Here is a 19751-nt window from a genome sequence, read left to right as displayed (position 1 = left end):
TCTCTCTCTCTCTCTCTCTCTCTCTCTCTCTCTCTCTCTCTCTCTCTCTCTCTCTCTCTCTCTCTCTCTCTCTCTCTCCCTCCCGCATCTCGTCTGCCTGACTTCCCTCGCTGCATGTCTGTCTCTCCCGTTGCTTGCCTCTCTTCTCTCCCCAGTGCACGTCTCGCCGCTTCTCCAAGCCTTGTCAAGCCTCGAGAAGCTTGGTGTACTTAGCCTAGCGTAGCCTCGTGTGTGTGTGTGTGTGTGTGTGTGTGTGTGTGTGTGTGTGTGTGTGTTCCCCCACTCAACACCTTCTCTCCCGTCTCTCCCTTCCGTACAGGAATGGGCGGGTTCATGTCCTCCGCGTTCACCTCCATGGGTCACTTCGCCCTGCCACCGTGCACCTCCCAATCCTATGGCGGCGCTCTCATGCACCATGCCGCCGCCAAGTGATAGTGGGCACCCGTGGGCGTCTCGGCGTATGCTGTCAATGCCTATGCTATGCGCCCACCCCCCCACCCACCGCCCCCGCCCTGCCCACCTCACCCACCCGCCGCTGTGGTGCTGTGAAGTGATCTGAGACGATGCGGTGACGGTGATGGCCGCCTCGACACCCACTCATCTCAGTTCCTGCCCCCACTAACCCGCCCACCCCGCCCACCCCCCGCCCACCGCAGTGTGAAGTGCGGCTGAGGCAGAGGACAGAAAGACAGACACACACTAGCACTTCGTATAATAGTATCGCGGTGTGTGAAGATGTAGCGTGTGTGGAGTGTGTGTGCGCAGCGTGTTGTGTGAGGGAAGTGTGAGGAGAGGAGGTGGAGAAACACTTAGTAACACTTTGTTGACGCCGCGGAGTGCTTGTGTCCTTGTTGTGGCCCCGTGTCAATGAAGGCGAGATGTAAATAGCTGTACATTGGTCCCGCGTCACTGTCAACCAGAAAGGACTGTCAGAGAAGAGAGTGAGAAAGAGAGAGAAGGAGAGGGAGAGAGTAGAAAAGTTAACGACTAAAACAGTGATGCGCTTTTGTTCTTTTGTTATAAGTTACTCCGTGGTTACCTATTAGGACAAGCCAATGATAATTACCTTGTTTGTAGGTGTTGATGCTGATGATGATGATGACTGGGTATTGTTCTCCAGAGTTATGAAATCTCAGAATCAGGTTTGTGACAGAGGGAAAGTTTTAAGACTATTGAAAGCAGACCCACAATTCCTTACCAGTTTTTAAAGAGAGTCGTTTTTAGCCTGACACATTACCAGCGTTTCTCTTCTCACCAAAAGACAATAATATTTCCTCTAAGCTTTATTTTTTATTTTATTTTATCTATTTCATAACATTGTACATATCACGTGCAGCTTCTAGGCTCCCAGGGTCCCAGGGTGTCTTTTCTCTCCCCACGGGTTGTCTGCCGCAGGGGAGGAGCGGTCTCATACACCCCACGCCTCCATCCATCCACCCTCTTGTCAGTCCTTCCTCTCAGTCTCTTGGGAACTCAATTTGGATGTTGCTTGTTGGACTAAGTAATTTTATTCATTTATTTATTTATTATTATTTTTTTTTTAGATTTTGTGTGAGATAGTGAAGGTATAACTACTACTACTACTACTATTACTGCTACTACTACTACTACTACTACTACTACTACTACTACTACTACTACTACTACTACTACTGGTGTTTTATTATGATAGGTAATAAAATAGCAGTTCAGCTTATGAGTAATGAAATAGTGTTACCATGATGGATGGATGGATGGTTGAGTGGTTAAGACTTTCATGGTTCGGCTTTGTGATGCCTGGACGCTGCACGAACACACACACACACACACACACACACACACACACACACACACACATCTAACCATCATATCACACTTAAATATATACAGACATGCATACATTCTTACACATACAAACATACATACCTACACTCATACATACATACATACCTACACTCATAGATACATACATACCTACACCCATAGATACATACATACATACCTACACTCATACATACATGCATACCTAATCTCATAGATACATACATACATACATACATACATACACTCATATATACATACATGCATACAGACACACACAAGCATACATACATACGTGTTTAGCATAAGAATCATTAAGTGTATTTCCTCATCGTGTACAGAATAAACATTTTCAACTTAATTTCTTAGATGTATAATAAATTTTATAAAAATCAAGATGTGGCTTCTTGTTTTCTACATCCGACGAAATAAAATAAGTAACAGAAGGTCATAATTGCTTGTTTGACTGTGAATAATGAGTAGAATTTTGTGTAATAATATGTACAGGTTTCATTATGTCATTTCCCTATGTCAAGAATGGATCTCACCTTGGAAGATAGATACATACATAGATAGACGGACAGACAGGTGGGTGACAAAATCTTAGTACAATAATGATGTTAATGTTGAACTGTGTGGTATATGATATCAGTTTGAATATAATTAATACAACAAATTAACTTCATTCTAACTTTGCAGCAAAACGAGTGAACCGGAGGAGGAAGAAGAGGAAAAGAAAGGAAGGAAGGAAGGAGTTAATTCAATTGTTTCTTTTTAGTGTTGTGTGGTGTGCGGATGTCAACTTGTATATAATATTGCTATCCACTTCAAACAGGTAATGTGATGATTAACAGCCTTGACATTAACTCTGCAGGATAACAAGAGAAAAGCAGTTAGAGACTTCAGTGTTTGGAGACAAAATCAATTGGCTCAGTGGAATATGTGAATCCATATTAACATTGAAACATAGATGACGTGATAACAAAACTGACTTAACATTGCACTATAACAAATCAGACTTCTACTTTGCAGGATGATAAGGCAACAGCAGTTAACGATAAGGGAGCAGCAGTTAAAGGTTCCAACGCTCTGTGACTCGGTAAGTAACGTGTGTGTTGTGTCGTGTGTTTGCTACAGACATTCTACTTGATACACACACATAACATAACAAAATAAGCATTACATCATCACTATTTAATCCATAACTTTACAGGAAGAGAAGCAACTAAAGATTCACAAGTGTTTCGAGACCTGAGTTAATGCTTTGAAACTCCTGCTCCTCCCCCATCCCTCTCACTTCCTGCCGAGACTCACCGACGCATGGCCACACGGACACACGGACCTCCTTCCACTTCTCTGTTGGTAAGTACGGCATAGTGTACGTCATGTGAGGTGGATGAAAGATAGAGGTGATGGTGGGGGAGGTGATGATTGTGATGGTGGTGAAGGTGGAAAGTAATCATTTTGAGCGTGTGGATGGCTGTGTTGTGTGTGCGTTGGGGGTTAGGATGGTGGTGTGGTTAGGTTTGCGTGCGTGCGTGCAGTATAACAATTATCACCCTTATATCTTTTGAGTGCATAACGTGATAATACTAGTTAATATTCATGCGCATATTATTCAAACTCCATTTTTTATCGCTAATATTGTCACTGAAAGACTTGACTATCGAATTGCTCGTTAGTGAGTTGTGACTAAGATTGTTCCAGTGTTATGACGTGAAGCACTCTGAATACTTTGCTTTTATAATATCTATGTATGTTTTATTCATGTGTTGCTGATTTGTAGGCCCGTATTCTGAAACGCTTTGTTCTCTCACTATCACTGCTTTCAAAAGGTTCTAGTTGAAGACACTCGTGGTTTTAAGTTTTTTATGATTCTGGTGATAGACTGGCAAGATTTCTAGTTAGTTATGGTGATAGACTGGCAATATTTCTAGTTAATTGTTGTGGTAATAGACTGGCAAGATTTCTAGTTAATTATTCTGGTGATAGACTGGCAATATTTCTAGTTTATTTAAAAGGAGAAACTGTCTTCAAAACCCTGTTAGTTGTCAATGTAGCCTTGGAAAATTGTGGTGGTGAGACAGCAAAGCATTTCTAAATACGAAAGTAAGAAGTGTATTTCTCTAGACATTCATGTGTGTATATATGTTTAATGTCGCTAGAACCTTAAAAGCACCCTTCAAAACTCGTGTATCTGCAGCTAGACCGTATTGAAACCCGGCAGCTGTGTTCCTAAGAGTTTTCGCATTTAATAACAGAGAAATCTTGTTAATTTGTCACTCACTAAAACCATAGCAAACCCATGGAAACCGTGTCACTCGGGAGAGAGGGAGAGGCGTCGAGGGTGTGGTCAGCAGGGTGTCAGCGAGTGAGAGGAAGGGAGAGGGAGGGAGAGGTTGTTCTAGGGAGTCAACAATGCAATTTGCCGCGAAAATGACTCTCTCACTACAATTGATGTCGAATTTCCCTTGTGGACGCGTCAAAATTGATAGGAGACGAGGAGGAGGAGGAGGAGGAGGAGGAACAGGGAACAGTGACGTGGGGAAGGAGGAGGAGGAGGAGGAGGAGGAGGAGGAGGAGGAGGAGGAGGCGGCGGAGGCAGGCAGGTGGTGAAGACAAGGAGCGGAGAGAGAAGAGAGGCGAGGTGGTGGGATGGGGGGGTCAGTTGTAGGCTCTCTCTCTCTCTCTCTCTCTCTCTCTCTCTTGTTATGAAAGATTCCTGCGTGTTTCAACCCTTATTGGTGTTAACGGTGGTGGTGGTGGTGGTGACAGTGTTAGGTAATGGTGATGCTGGTGAGTCGATAATGGTGGTGGTGGCGGCGATGGTGAGTCGGTGTTGTGTTGCTTGTAATCATGGTGGTAATGGTAATGTGATGATGGTGTAGTGGTGAGATGGTGATGACGGTAGTGGTGGTGATGAGCCGGTGAGGTGATGTGGTGTTGAGATGGTGATGATTGTGGTGGTGATGTTGATGAGGCGTAATAAATAATGGTGAGTCATTGATGGTGTTGAGATGATGACAGTAGTGATAGTGATGATGATGACGATAGTGGTGGTGATGGTGATGAGGCGTAATAAGTAATGATGAGTCGGGGATGTGGTGTTGAGATGACAGTAGTAATAGTGATGATGATGGTAGTGGTGGGATGGCGAGGCGTAATAAGTAATGGTGAGTCCGTGATATGGTGTTGAGGTGGTGATGACAGTAGTGGTGGTGATGGTGTCAGATAACCTAACGAGTGGCTAATAGTGTCAGGGAGTCACGTGACACGGTGGGAAGACAGAGAGATAGCCAGAGATAACGAGAGAGAGTGGGAGATTGAGTGTAGGCATCTTGAGAGAGAGAGAGAGAGAGAGAGAGAGAGAGAGAGGATGCTGAAGATTGTCAAGGGAGAGGAGAGACGTACCAGACAGACAGACAGACAGACAGACATACGCGCACACATAATTAGTCAGCAGTATAAGGTGAAGGAGAGAATGAGGTGAAGAGGCAGAGAGAGAGAGAGAGAGAGAGAGAGAGAGAGAGAGAGAGAGAGAGAGAGAGAGAGAGAGAGAGAAAGAGAGAGATTACTAAGTAGTGGCGAGACACCCACACACACACACACACACACACACACACACACACACACACACACACACACACACACACACACACACACACACACACACACACACACACACACATTTAGTAGTAAGAGAATAAGGAAAGACGGATTGACAGAGGTAGAGACAGGTAAGCAGTGTTGGGCGGTGCTGGATGGCGCTGGTGGTGTCGGTGGCGGCGGCGGCGGTGGTGGTGGTGGTGGCGACATGCGTCAACCGACTCTCGCGGGGCCGGGCTTTCCCCTCGGGACGTCCTTATCGGGGTAGTAACGTGCGCCCTGATTGGTCCGTCCCCTCCCGAGGACCACTCTTATTGATCTTCGGGGACCGCTGGCTGCCTCTCCCTCTCCTCTCCCTCTCCTCTCCCTCACGCAAATTGAAACTAAGCATGTCCCTTTCTTGTGTGCCCTGGAGGCCGCGTGTGGCACCCTAAGGCACCCCAGGGCACCGCCACGGCCACGGCCACCACGAATCTTAATTAATAGAAGGTGGAGAATGGTGGTGGTAGTAGTAGTGGTGGTGGTGGTCAGCTTGGAGAGGGAGAGGGAGTGCCAGGGGGTGCCAGGCTCAAGGGAGTGGGTGGCTCGTGTGGCGTGGCTCTCCAGAGACTTCTCAGCCCAGCGTTGCATTCCCTCCCACCTGTCCCCTCACTGTTTGGCCTTCATTCCTTCCCTTCCCGTCCCGTCCCATCCACTCCTGCCTCACCCGCTTCCCTCTCTTCCTCCGCCTTCGCTATTCTACAAGCGTGGCTAACAGGTAAACAGACAGGTGTAATAGTAAGGCTCCTTTCCTTCAGTTTAGCCTTCATTCCTTCCCCTCCCTGTTCACTCCTGCCTCTCTCCACTATACCGTACCTTCTCCAGTGTAGACAGGTGTAATAGGCTGATCTCAACCCTTGTCCCTCACTTTTTAGCCTCAGCGTCATTCCTTCCTTCCCCGTCTCGTTTCTTATTCACACGTTCAAGCCTTTCTCTCAGCACACACTGGCAGGTAAAGCAAAGTGTGATGTGGTAACCGTTATAGTGATGAAACCTGTCTTATCTCGCTCTGTTCCTGGTCTCACTCGTGACTGTCCTTCCTGTGATGCAGCTGTTACTACTACAAATTGGTCTGTCATGCTCATTCATTTCCCTTCCTTTACTTCCTTTTTCTTGTTTTGCCTCACTAATTCACGGGTTTGTTCTTGCTGTGATGTAATTAATAATGTTTTCCAGGCCTTTTGTATTTTGTATCTCTACTCTCTTACTCTGCCGTGCCTTGCCTTACCTAACCTTACCTTGCCTTGCCTTGCCTTGCCTTGCCTTGCCTTGCCTTGCCCAACTATTCTTACTCGACCTACCTATGACGTAACTACTCTCCTTTCCTGCCCACCCACTCCTTGCCTCCGCTTTCTCTCTCTCTCTCTCTCTCTCTCTCTCTCTCTCTCTCTCTCTCTCTCTCTCTCTCTCTCTCTCTCTCTCTCTCTCTGTCCCGTCTCACCTCGTCCTTCTCTTTCTCAGATTCGCGACTTCCCACCGTAACATGATCAAACAAGACACTGACATCATTATTATAGCTTGATCTTTCCTCTCCAATCATATTTTGACTCTAACTTGTTTCTCGTCTCTCTCTCAACACTGGTCAGGCGCCTCTCCTCTTCTTTCTCCCTCCTCCTCCTCCTCCTCTTCCTCTTTTATAACAGACAGACGAAAACAATGAAACTGATATATATATTCTCTTTACCTGGCCAAACACACCTTGCCATTCTTTGACCTTCCTACGTATACACTTCACGCAAGAAATCTGCCTCTTTTCACTTTTCGCTTCTCTTACGTGACAGAACACCTCAAATTAATATTGCAACCTAAAACCTTTGATACCACCACCACCGCCGTCACCACCGCCACCACCACTGCCGCTACCTTGCCTGCCTCTCATCTCGCTGTCCCTGCACGTTAGTCAAATTCTCTCTCTCTCTCTCTCTCTCTCTCTCTCTCTCTCTCTACTACAAAACGCTTTAAATTAATACCACAACCTCTATAACCTGCAATCCCACCCACCACCACCACACCACCACACCCTGCCTATCTTCACCTGACTGTCTCATCTTGTCTATTTTTAGCCGAAAAATCATAGAAAACCCCGTTCATTTAACAACACAACCACCATAACCATCTTGACGTACCCCAAACCACCACCACTACGCCGCGAGCCACCCCAGCCAGCCCCAGCAAGCCCCAACAAGGCCAGTCAGCCCCGCCAGATCCCTTCCTTCCCTCGCGCCTTCCGGTGTGTTAAAGGGGACGTGTTATTTACCCAGGAATCAAGGTATCCCCAGAGACTGCAAATTCAACAGCTCTCGACCACCACAGATGCACGCCACTTGTCTCCCGTAACTCACTTTTGTCATAAGCGATGCATTTCCTTGGGTTTTTTTTAATGTTACACTTGTTTTCTTCAATGTGGTGTGCGTGTATCGGGGTTATGTCAGTGCGGGTGTTGTGTGGGTGGCTGGGTGTGGGTTTCTAATGGTTTTTGCAGTATTTTTTGCGTGTTTTGGCGGGAATTTTGAGGTTTTTGTGGTTTGCTGGTGTGGATGAGGTGATGTGGTGAGCTGGAGTGTGAGTGGTTATTATTGCATGTGCTGATTGATTGATGAGTTACGAGAGAGAGAGAGAGAGAGAGAGAGAGAGAGAGAGAGAGAGAGAAAATATCGCTTGTTTACCTGGTGGTGTGGCAGAATTGTTTAGCCAACACGTGGTCGGCTGTCTACTACACACTTACTGCACAGCTGTTTTCTTAAAGTGGTTCACTCCATTACACTCTCTCTCTCTCTCTCTCTCTCTCTCTCTCGTGTGGAGTAGGTCAGACGAAACGAAATATTTTGTCACATCGATGGATATTTTAAAACTTGTGTATATAGGAAATAGTCAAGCTTTCTCTCTCTCTCTCTCTCTCTCTCTCTCTCTCTCTCTCTCTCTCTCTCTCTCTCTGGCCTTTACTACTCCGACATGAATAGACGGTTGTAGCTACGTGCATGTGTGTGTGTGTGTGTGTGTGTGTTAATCTGCAAGTTTCAATCGTACTCGTGCAGGTGTGGTGCTGTTCTTGCCGTACTACACACACACACACACACACACACACACACACACACACACACTTGTCATAAGCCCCCCAATCAATGGTGTTGGCGGCGGTAGCGATGGTGGTGGTGGTAGTGGTGGTGTCCAAGACGGTGGTTGGTGGTGGTAGTGGTGGTGGTGGTGAGGGGATGGCCGTAGTATCGGGGTCGGCGGCAGTAACGGAGTGTCGCGGCTAGACGGCCTGGGTCGGTGATTGGTCGGTGGTCGCTGAGAGAGACCCTGCCACCACCACCACCACCACCACCCAGCCTGGCCACGCAAGACGACTTTCACACTTCTAACATTATAATTCCCTGAGGAGGACGCTGACGGAGGGAATGGGACGTTGGGAGGAAAGGTGTCGGGATGAGCGGTGGCGTGCAGGCGTCCCCGTGTCCTGTAGATCGTGTCTTTGGCCTGTCGACGTGTAGGATTCTTGGGAGTCATCCTGCACTTTGCTCTAATGTCTGGAGGCTCTCTATTGATCCGCTGGGAACGAGAGGAGTGCCAGGGGAGCGCTGGCCCCCTTGAGGCCGCGCCGTTCCCCTCCGCGGCCGTTTCCACCCTGGCCCCTCCTGCCCTGCTTGTTCCCTGGTGCCTCTACCGTCTCCCCGCCGGGCCAGTGCCTCCCGCCCCCTTCCTGTGCTGCCATCCCGCCCCTCCCTCGCTCCTGCCTTCCCTCAGTCGCGGCGGCCGTAAACAGTGGTGGACGCCTCCGCTACTACAGCCACCCAGCACCCGCCCGCCGCCACCTCACACCTCGCTTCTTCATTCTCAAACACTGAGGACAGTCACCACATCTTTGAAACGCGACAGAAATGATTAGCTACATTAAAATAGATGTTTTCTTTTGCCGTTAATGGTGTCGGATCATTAGTAAACTATGACCTGCCGTTGGAAGAATACGTGAAAGCATTACCTTGATGCTTGAATGCACTGGTCTGGGCCGTCACTAACTTCCATACCCGAAGAAAATGATGGATCTGATTATCATAAGTAGTCTTTCCTGCTATCGATGCTAAACCACTGGTAACTATATAAGCTTGAAAACACTCTTAATCAAATATACGCAAGAAAAATTAGAATATCACAGAATGATACCTCTTCTTTCAGATGTTACGTCCTTGGTAAGCGGTAAGCATGCAAACACCTCTCAAAACGCCGATTCGATGTAACGTAGCAGAGTGAGGGAGGTGAAGTGCTTGACAACAGTGTCCAGAAATATTACTTGAAGATTTGACGGCTCCTTTTCTCTTCCCTTTTCTTCCCTTACTCTGCTTCTCGCCTCGCCTCGCCTCGCCTCGCCTCTTCTTGTAAATTCCATTGTTCGAACTTCAACACTTGTTCACTTTTACGTAACACTGTCTTCACTAATATTGTTATCACCACCACCACCACCACCACTACTACTACTACTACTACTACTACTATCATCACCATTATCTCTCTCTTATTCCCATCTCCCCTTGTCCCAGGCCCCCCACCCTTTCTCTCTCTCTCTCTCTCTCTCTCTCTCTCTCTCTCTCTCTCTCGTTTATATCATGTTCATTTTATCTCCACCTCGCTCTCATCTCTTCCAGTTCTTCGTAATGTTTCTTCTCTCAACTTTATCCTATCCTTGTATTATCTTCATCTTGTCTCTCCTTTACCTCATCGGTCTACACGTCTATCTCTTCCTCCTCGCCCTCCTCCTCTTTGTCCTCCTCCTCACATAACAAATACAGTGTTACCAATTGTTTCTATGTAAGTCCTAAAATTTACCCTTGTTTTGCTAAAAGTCCACTATGACATCCTTCAGTCCAATCAGCTTCCCTCAACTCCACTTTAACTTGTTGCAGTCCTCCTGGGCCGTGTGCAATCCTTCCAAGCCTTCAGAAGTTCTCCTGGGGGTCTCCTGCAGTCCTCTTGAGCCTTCAGAAGTCCTCCTGGGACCTCTTGCAGTCCTGTCAAGCATTCATAAGTCCTCCTGGGGCCTCCTACAGTCCTTCCAACCCTTCAGAAATCCTCCTGGGCCTTGTGCAGTCCTTACAAGTCTTCACAAGTCCACCTGGGACCTCTTGCAGTCCTTCCAAGCCTTCAGAAATCCTCTTGGGGCCTCCTGCAGTCCACCTGAGTCTGCTGCTGTTTGTGTTACAAGGTCATTTTCTTGTTTTAAACTTGCCTAATGTTAAATGAAATCTTTGATATGTAATACTAGTTCACCATGTGTTTGGAACAGGAAACATTGTAAACATTATACATAACAGGTTACATTTATTACAAGCCATGTACAGCTGATTTGTATATTTAAATCCACATTTTTTTCCAGGCAGCAAGGTGGTGGTGGTGGTGGTGGTTACGATGTGATACTGGATGCAGGAAGGAAGAGATGATGAGTTTGAGAACACAAGATGGCTCGAGGAGAGGATGAAATCAACACCAAGGATTTTTTTTTTTTTTTTTCTTCCTGGTCTTGAACTGTTGTTGAAAGCGCAAATATACTGTGCGTCGGTATTATAGCAGCTATTATCGGCTGCTGGATGAATGTCACTGCTACCACCACCACCACCACCACCACGGCTACAACTGGAGTAGTTTGCCTTCAGAGCCAGTGCTTGCACTAAGTGGACCATCTTCCTGCCTGCCTACCAAGGATGTCCTCCTGTGTTCCCTGCTGAATATTAGGACAACAAGAGTCCACAGTGGCATCATAAATGAAAGCCTAGAAAATTGTGAAAAGTGGCCTAAAAACTGGCAAAAAGCTATATATATATGATAAATTGAAGAGTGCAAGTAGGAGAAAAAATACCTTAAATTTGTTAAATTTGTAAAATGTTGTAAGCTTTAAAATTTTTATTGCTTAATAATAATAATAATAATGCCTTTAGTTAGGAACTATAAAAATTACTTTTAAGCTAAAAATGCTTGAATGGCCCTAAAAAACTGTACTTAGGAACTATAAAAATTACTTTTAAGCTAAAAATGCTTGAATGGCCCGAATGGCCCTAAAAAACTGTACTAAGTCGAAAATACTCAGAAGAGTCTCCGGAGACAAGGCAAATGAATAAATAATATTGGAGCTAAAATTAAATGAAAGTCTCCCAAAGTCTAAATAAACTTTTATATTCATCAACAATTCTTTACATATTATTATTATATTACATTATTGCCTGTTATTATTATATTACATTGATTTTGCCTGGAAGTCTAAAAAGAATTAATAAAAAATATATATATATAAGAAATGAATACTTCATAAAAGAATGAATAAAAAAAGAATAAAAAAAATATATATATGAAATGAAAAAAATATATATAAATGAATAAAAAATATATATTGAATAAAAAAAAAATATATATATAAATGAATAAAAGATATATAAGAATCTTAATGAATAAAAAATATTTTAAATATATATAAGAAATGAATAAAAAATATTTTAAATATATATAAGAAATGAATAAAATATTTTAAATATATATAAGAAATGAATAAAAAATATTAAATATATATGAAATGAATAAAAAATATTAAATATATATAAGAAATGAATAAAAAATATATATAAGAACGAACATTTACAAAATGAATTGAAAAAAAAATTACACAAATTTTCAAAGAATAAAAATATAAATAAAAAAAACTCATACCAAACAAATATAAAAAACTCTGGTGTGGTACACCAAACAAATTTTCAACTTGGTATAAAATAACTGTGCACCATTCATTATATAGACCACCACTATTAAAATCAGCAAAGGTCTCTATGAAGGTCACACACCCCTGACACACTTACCTCACTCACAAACACCTAAAAACCAAAAAAAAAAAAAAACTACCATTAACCCCTTCAGTAGTGTGGCACATTTCCATATCCTTGTAACTTATTTGGTGACTTTTTACTTCACAAATTTATGTGTGGATTAAAACAGTAAAGACTGTAGCCATTATTCTTGTGACCTCCAAAACCTTTGTTAATGTTGAAATGGTCTAATGGTACACAAATCTCGGGTAAAAATGTGTCCCAGTATTGAAGGGTTTAAAATAGTGAAGACTGTGGCCATTAATCTTCTGACCACCATAAACCCCTGTTAATGTCAATGAAATGGTCTAATGGTACACAAATCTCAAGGTAAAAATGTGTCCCAGTATTGAAGAGGTTACGGACCATTCCTAGAAGCAATCTGTAGACCAAGATACACTCTTGATACAACCCTGACACACCCTCACCCCACTCAAGAACACCTAAAAACTCATCATAACCTTTCAAACACCACAAAACACACCCACACAGCACACAGTAAGGAGAAAATCACACTACGAGCAGAGCAGAGTGGTTGCTAACGGCAAAAATAGTTTTGAACGTATACACGCAAAATTGTGGCATATTTTATGTGGGTGGGCAGCCAGCGGCCCCCCACGACCCAAAATGACAACCACTGACCACATAGTTCTGGTACAATTTGACTCTCTATATTAGTAGTGTGTTGAGAAAAGCTGATCTTGGTGATATTCTCATCCTATACATAAAGAAAAACAAACTTTTTTTTTTCTACAGCTGTTCCATCCCTTGAGGAAAAATGAAAGGAAAAAGAGGAAAAGAAAGTGATATTCTGATTCTATACATGAAAGAAAAACAAACTTTTCTTTTTTTTCCTACAGCTGTTCTGTCCCTTGAGGAAAAATTAAAAGAAGAAGTGATATTCTGGTCCTATACATGAAAGAAAAACACACTTTTCTTTTTTTCCTACAGCAGTTCCATCCCTTGAGGAAAAAAAGGAAAAAAGATAAGAGAAAGTGAAAAAAAACACTGTACAGATCAGTGAGCCACACACCAAGCCTTAATCAACCTTGCCCACTCCCACACAAACACACACACACACACATTTCACCAAATCCTAATGCACCCTGCCACACAGCCTCATCTCACTTCAAAACACACAAAATCTTCACATAAATATAAATTCACAGTAAAAAACAAACTTCTCACTAAACCCAACCAAAAAAAACACTTTCCAAACACAAACACACACAGGTCTCAGGCCTATCCAAAGATCGGAAATAAGGAGCTCTGAGCTCGTTCCGTAGGGTAACGTCTGGCTGAATCACCCGTTAGTAACCACGACCTCCCCAGAGACTGCAGCAGATCAAACAGTGAAACACACCACGTAGTATAGTGGTTAGCATGCTCAACTCACAATCGAGAGGGGCCGGGTTCGAGTCCCAGGAAGCGGCGAGGCAAATGGGCAAGCCTCTTTCTTAATGTGTGGGGTGTGTTCACCTAGCAGTAAATAGGTACGGGATGTAACTCGACGGGTTGTGGCCTCGCTTTCCCACAGTGTGGAGTGTGTTGTGGTCTCGGTCCTACCTGAAGATCGGTCTATGAGCTCTGAGCTCGCTCTGTAATGGGGAAGACTGGCTGGGTGATCAGCAGGTGACCAAGGTGAATTACACACACAGACACACACACTTCCAGCACCTTACCACACAAATTCAGTATTTTTATGAGACCTTCAAAGACTGGTTCCCAAACTGGGGATGAATTATCCCTTGGGAATAGCTTAATTTTTTGGGCGAGTAATGAAGGTAACAGAAAAAGAGTTAAGAATTCTGAATATGCAAACCTTGCAGTGCCTCCCATTACAATTACTGTTGACTTAGTCTTGGTATGCAAAGTTGTAACAAATAATTATTCTGTGTAAGGGGTAATGTGGTTGGTTAGTGTGGCATGTTAACCCCTTCAGTACGGGGACACATTTTTACCTTGAGATTTGTGTACCATTAGACCATTTTTTGACTTTAAGAAGGGTCTATGGAGGTCACAAGATTAATGGCCACAGTCTTCACTATTTTAACCCCTTCAGTACTGGGACACATTTTTACCTTGACATTTGCATACCATTAGACCATTTTATTGACATTAGGAAGGGTCTATGGAGGTCAAAAGATTAATGGCCACAGTCTTCACCATTTTAACCCCATCAATACTGGGACACATTTTTACCTCGAGATTTGCGTACCATTAGACCATTTTATTGACATTAGGAAGGGACTATGGGGGCCACAAGATCAATGGCCACAGTCTTCACTATTTTAACCCCCTTCAGTACTGGGACACATTTTTACCTTGACATTTATGTACCATTAGACCATTTTATTGACATTAGGAAGGATCTATAGAGGTCAGAAGATTAATGGCCACAGTCTTCACTGTTTTAATCCTCACACAAGTTTGTGAAACTGTATAAAATCACCAAACAGTCACCACAAGGAATATGGAAACACATCATGGTACTCAAGGGGTTAAATTGGGTAAGACACTGATAAAGTTTGGCAAACACTCATCTAAGATGACAAAAACCAATACTTTCACTCCATCACAACACTCACACAAGCACCAATTGGAGAAACACTCTTGAAAACCCTGCCTGTCATCTCTGTGGCCTTAGAAAATCGTCCTGGTGAGAGAATATAGCATTTTTTTTTTTTTTATGGTTCTAGAGGCAGAGTGACAATATTTCTACATTATCAACTGGAGAAACCCCGCCAATCATGTGTTGGTTGGTGAGAGAGCTTAATGTTTGTGAATATAGGCCTTTGTCTGACATACAAGCAGCAATATTTACTTCAATGAACATTCTTCATTCTCTCTGAGCTCAGTAAGTGACTGAGTGAGTGAGCACTGAGTGAATCTGTCAACAAGCACACTGGATTTATATCCGAAGAATCCAACACTTGCTTCACAAACTCATGTGGGGGATTGAAATAGTAAAGTCTGTGGCCATTAATCTTGTGACCTCCATACACATTTCCTAATGTCAATAAATTGGTATTATCATAGCCAAACTTTCTTCAAATGCCATTTAAAACATGCCGAATGGTATTAAAATACCATAAAAACATGCCAAACTGTCTTAAAAAGCCCTCATAAACATGCCAAATTCTCTTAAAATGCCCTAAAAAAAAAAACATGCCAAACTGCCTAACCTATCCTAACAGTTCTTCATCACTCCAGGTGTTGTCTTGTACTCTGGGTGTTGTTGATGGTTCCAGGTGTTGGTGAAGGTTTGTGTTGTGGCTTGGCTTGGCTTGGTGGTGCAGTGTTCCCGGCAGCAGTGTGTCTCCTTAGCAGCATTCAGGAACTCTTGGCTTAACTTTCTTGTAATGAGAGGTGCACTGTTTACATTGTAGGGTGTTTACAAATGAGAGCCGGCCAGCCAGCCAGTCATACAGCTACCCACCCACCCAGCCAGCCAGCCATACAGCCAGCCAGCCACCACCCAACCAGCCAGCCCTAACCTAACTGAACTTAACCTAACTGAATTGAACTCAACACAACTAAACCGAACTTAACTAAACTGAGCTGAAAGTAAATGAACCTAATTGAACTGAGCGCAACTCAACCAAACCTAACACAATCAAACTGAGCTTAACCTAACTTACCTAAATTGAACTCAACCAAACCTAACTGAGCTAAACTGAAATTAAATGAACCTAACCAACTCAACTCAACTGAAGTGAACAGAACCTAAACCTAACCCAAGTGAATCAAGCTAAATTGAACTGAACTGAATCAAATTGAACTAAACTAAATCAAACCTAACCCAATGTAACCTAACCCAACCCAACTCAACCCAAATTAACCCATCCCAAGCTAACCCGACCCAAACTAACCCAACCCAACCCAACCCAAACTAACTCATCCCAACCCAAGCTAACCTAACCCAATGTAACCCAACCCAACCCAAACTAACCCATCCCAACCCAACCAAAGCTAACCTAACCCAATTTAACCCAACCCAACCCAAGCTAACCCAACCCAAAACTAACCCAACCTAACCCACACTAACCCAAAACAACCCAGCATAACTCAACCCAACCTAACCTTATCTTATCTTCACTCAATTCTACCTAACCTTTCCTAACATTACCAAACCCAACCTGACTATACCACACCACACCACCACCATAGACCTCCAAACCTGCCAAACTGTCTAAAAATGCCTTCAAACCATGCTAAACTGTCTTAACATGCCCTCAAACCCTGCAAAACTGTCTTAAAATGCCCTCAAAACATGTCAAACTCTTAATATGCCTTCAAAATATGCCAAACTATCTTAATATGACTTCAAAACATGTCAAAACTGTCTTAAAATGCCCTCAAAACATAAACTGTCTCAAAATATCATCAAAACATGCCAAACTGTTTTAAATACCCTTAAAACATGCCAAACTGTCTAAAATGTCCTTAAAACAAGCTAAACTATCTTAAAATACCTTCAAAATGTCACAAAATGTCCTCAAAACCTGCCAAACTGTCTCAAAATGTCCTCAAAACCTGCCAAACTGTCTCAAAAATATCCTCAAAACCTGCCAAACTGTTTTCAAATGCTCTCAAAACATGCCAAACTGCCTCAATATGGCCTCAAAACCTTATCCAACCCAACCCAACCCACCTACATAAACTAACATTATCACACCACACACCACACCACTGACCTGCATAAGGAAGGGAGCTGTGTGACCAGCGTTGAGTGACCATCTCCTCTCCGGTCACAGTGAAGTTGCAGTCCAGGGAGTCCTGCAACAAAAGGTCAGAGGTCACACAGATCACACTGGGATAGTAATAATAATAATAGTACAGTAAGAATGCCAGGAGGAGGGAGGGAGGGAGGGAGGGAGGGAGGGAGGGAGGAGGAGGAGGAGGAGGAGGAAGAGGAGAAAGAAAAGGAGGGAGGGAGGAGAGGGAGGAAGAGGAGAGAGGAAGGAAGGAAGGAAAGAGGAGGAGGAGGAGGACGGAGGGAGGAAGAAAGGAAGGAAGGAAGAGGAGGAGGAAGGAGGAAGAAAGGAAGAGGAGGAAGAGGAAGAGGAGGAGGGAGGAAGGAGGAAGGAGGAAGGAAGGAAGGAAGGAAGGAAGGAAGGAAGGAAGGAAGGAAGGAAGGAAGGAAGGAAGGAAGGAAGGAAGGAAGGAAGGAAGGAAGGAAGGAAGGAAGGAAGGAAGGAAGGAAGGAAGGAAGGAAGGAAGGAAGGAAGGAAGGAAGGAAGGAAGGAAGGAAAGAGAGAGAGAGAGAGAGAGAGAGAGAGAGAGAGAGAGAGAGAGAGAGAGAGAGAGAGAGAGAGAATCACATCTAACAAAGGTGACATTGCACAGGTGTGACAGTTAATAAGTTGGCCATGCATACACTGACAAGTATTCTGTGTAAAGTAATTGAAGGAAACCCAAGTACACCACCACCACCACCACCACCACCTCTTGAACCCTTTCAGTACTGGGACACATTTTTGCCTTGAGATTTGTGTACCATTAGACCATTTTATTGACACCACCATCACCACCACCACCACCACTATTTTAACCCCTTCAGTACTGGGACACATTTTTACCTTGAGTTTTGTGAACCATTAGACTATCTTATTGACAATTAGAAAGGTCTATGGAGGTTACAAGATTAATGCCATGGCCACAATTTTCACTATTTTAACCCCTTCAGTACAGGGACACATTTTTACCTGAGTTTTGTGTACCATGAGACCATTTTATTGACATTAGCAAGGGTGTGTTGTGCTCGCTATAGTGTTCAAACATCTTCCTGTGACATGGCTCTTACATATAACTACTCTATTTAATAATACTTTTATATCTGCAACATATCCCAGGTCGTGGGTGACTGCCAAGCTCTTCACCACTTTGAAGCGAGGCTCTCATGCTTTGACTAACAATGATGAAGGCATAACTAATCAACAGCATCACAAAGCTGTGTGACATGGTGCTTTGTAACAGACTAAGCCATTGGTTCAAGGCTGACAGAGAGCAGGTAGGCAGGCAGGTGGGCACAGGATGCTTTCAACATATTGTCACACTACGTTTGTTGACAGATGTTGCTACAAGGAAGAAATTTCAACCTTTTATTACTTTTGTAGATTTTACTCGCGCATATGATGACGTACCAAGAAACACATTATCTTATATTTTGAAGAGATTGGGTTGTGGGATGGTAATGTTGCTCGCTATAGTCGCTGTGTACAATTTAACACAATGTATAGCTGGTGCAGCAATTGTCACTGCCTCAACTGGTGTACGTCAGGGCTGCTCCTCATTTTGCTTACTGTTTGTTATCTTTGTTAATGATTTAATAACTTTTATCAAGCAAAAGTGTGGTGCTGATGGATGCCTTGCCCGGCTGCACGTGTTAGTCCTGATGGATGACACTGTGCTACTGTCTACATCCAGAGCTGCTGCCATGCCAAATAAAATAAGAGTACTGAAACACTCACACTTAAAAGAAACTCAATTCTTTGTCATCAACAGCAGTGAGGAGGACAGGCAGTGAAGAGCTTGGTGGTGGAGGTGTGCCAGAAGAGCAGTGAGGACAGGCAGTGAAGGGCTTGGTGGTGGAGGTGTGCCAGAAGAGCAGTGAGGACAGGCAGTGAAGGGCTTGGTGGTGGAGGTGTGCCAGAAGAGCAGTGAGGACAGGCAGTGAAGAGCTTGGTGGTGGAGGTGTGCCAGAACAGCAGTGAGGACAGGCAGTGAAGGGCTTGGTGGTGGAGGTGTGCCAGCAATTTCACCACCTCAGCCATCAAAACACATGCGCAACACAAAATATGCCACACTTTAAAGTCTGTGTTATTTGTTGACAAAAATAACGACATCCCTTTCATTGTCAAGTGCAAAGTATTGGAGGTGGCTGTGACGTCCACCCACCCTGTCATATGGTTGTGAGTCTTGGCTTAACGGTGGCACAAAACCTGTTCACAAGCAAAACATGTGGTGCATCAAACAGCTATTGGTTGTCAGAAGGGCCACCTCAATTGACCTCTGCCTGCTTCAACTTGACTACCCATCCTTGCAAGCTTTAGTAAAACAGACACACAAAGTTTTTATCAAGCATGTGGGAGGAATGAGGTGGCTTGGAAGATAACCCCTTAGCACAGGCTATTAAGGTGACAGTGGACCGTACATGTATCTCATACCTTCCACTACTTGCACGAGCTTATCCACTCCAGATGTGGATCAATTACAGCTCTTTATTGAAAATATGAAAGAGAAACTTAGGGTGTCAGCTTTCAGTAGGGTGCATATGTATGGTACAATCAATCCACACTATTCAGTGCATGACATTTACACCACTAAAATCGGAGTGAAAGAGTCCAAGCACGTTAGTTGGACTGGCCTGCAAATAAGTGGACACAGCCTGGCAGTGGAAGAGGGTCGGTAGAACAGGCATGGTAGAGATCACTTGCCCATGGAGGAGCGACTGTAGCA

General features: G+C 43.9%; 2 protein-coding genes across 10 annotated transcripts in view; both read left to right on the top strand.

Annotated features, from left to right (window-relative positions):
- Positions 1-1252, top strand: part of LOC123512004 (transcription factor collier-like) — a 93746-nt gene extending 92494 nt beyond the window's left edge. For all 7 annotated transcript variants that reach the window (XM_045268128.1, XM_045268118.1, XM_045268135.1 and 4 more), the window contains one exon: positions 320-1252. Coding sequence is in view for 1 of the 7 variants with exons in the window: in XM_045268161.1 (XP_045124096.1) it covers positions 320-432 (113 nt within the window). In the remaining 6 variants the exon portion in view is untranslated. The remainder of the gene's footprint in view (positions 1-319) is intronic.
- Positions 1253-2445: 1193 nt separating this feature from the next.
- LOC123511987 lies at positions 2446-11623 on the top strand. 3 transcript variants are annotated; one of them, XR_006677001.1, is made up of 5 exons: positions 2446-2899; positions 3014-3162; positions 9622-9642; positions 10347-10645; positions 10817-11623. XR_006677001.1 is itself a non-coding variant. In XM_045268105.1 (5 exons), the coding sequence occupies exons 2-5, from the start codon at positions 3121-3123 to the stop codon at positions 10852-10854; spliced, it is 393 nt and encodes a 130-aa protein (XP_045124040.1). In that variant the 5' UTR covers positions 2648-2899; positions 3014-3120; the 3' UTR covers positions 10855-11623. The 3 variants fall into 3 exon arrangements, 2 of the variants coding, with proteins under 2 accessions (XP_045124040.1, XP_045124034.1); XM_045268105.1 differs by having other exon boundaries at positions 2648-2899; positions 9622-9635; XM_045268099.1 differs by lacking the exon at positions 9622-9642 and having other exon boundaries at positions 2746-2899.
- The last annotated feature ends 8128 nt before the right edge of the window (positions 11624-19751 follow it).

Source organism: Portunus trituberculatus, chromosome 4, assembly GCF_017591435.1.
Source record: "Portunus trituberculatus isolate SZX2019 chromosome 4, ASM1759143v1, whole genome shotgun sequence".
Classification (NCBI taxonomy): Eukaryota; Metazoa; Arthropoda; class Malacostraca; order Decapoda; family Portunidae; genus Portunus; species Portunus trituberculatus.
This window is presented reverse-complemented; position numbering and strand designations above follow the sequence as displayed.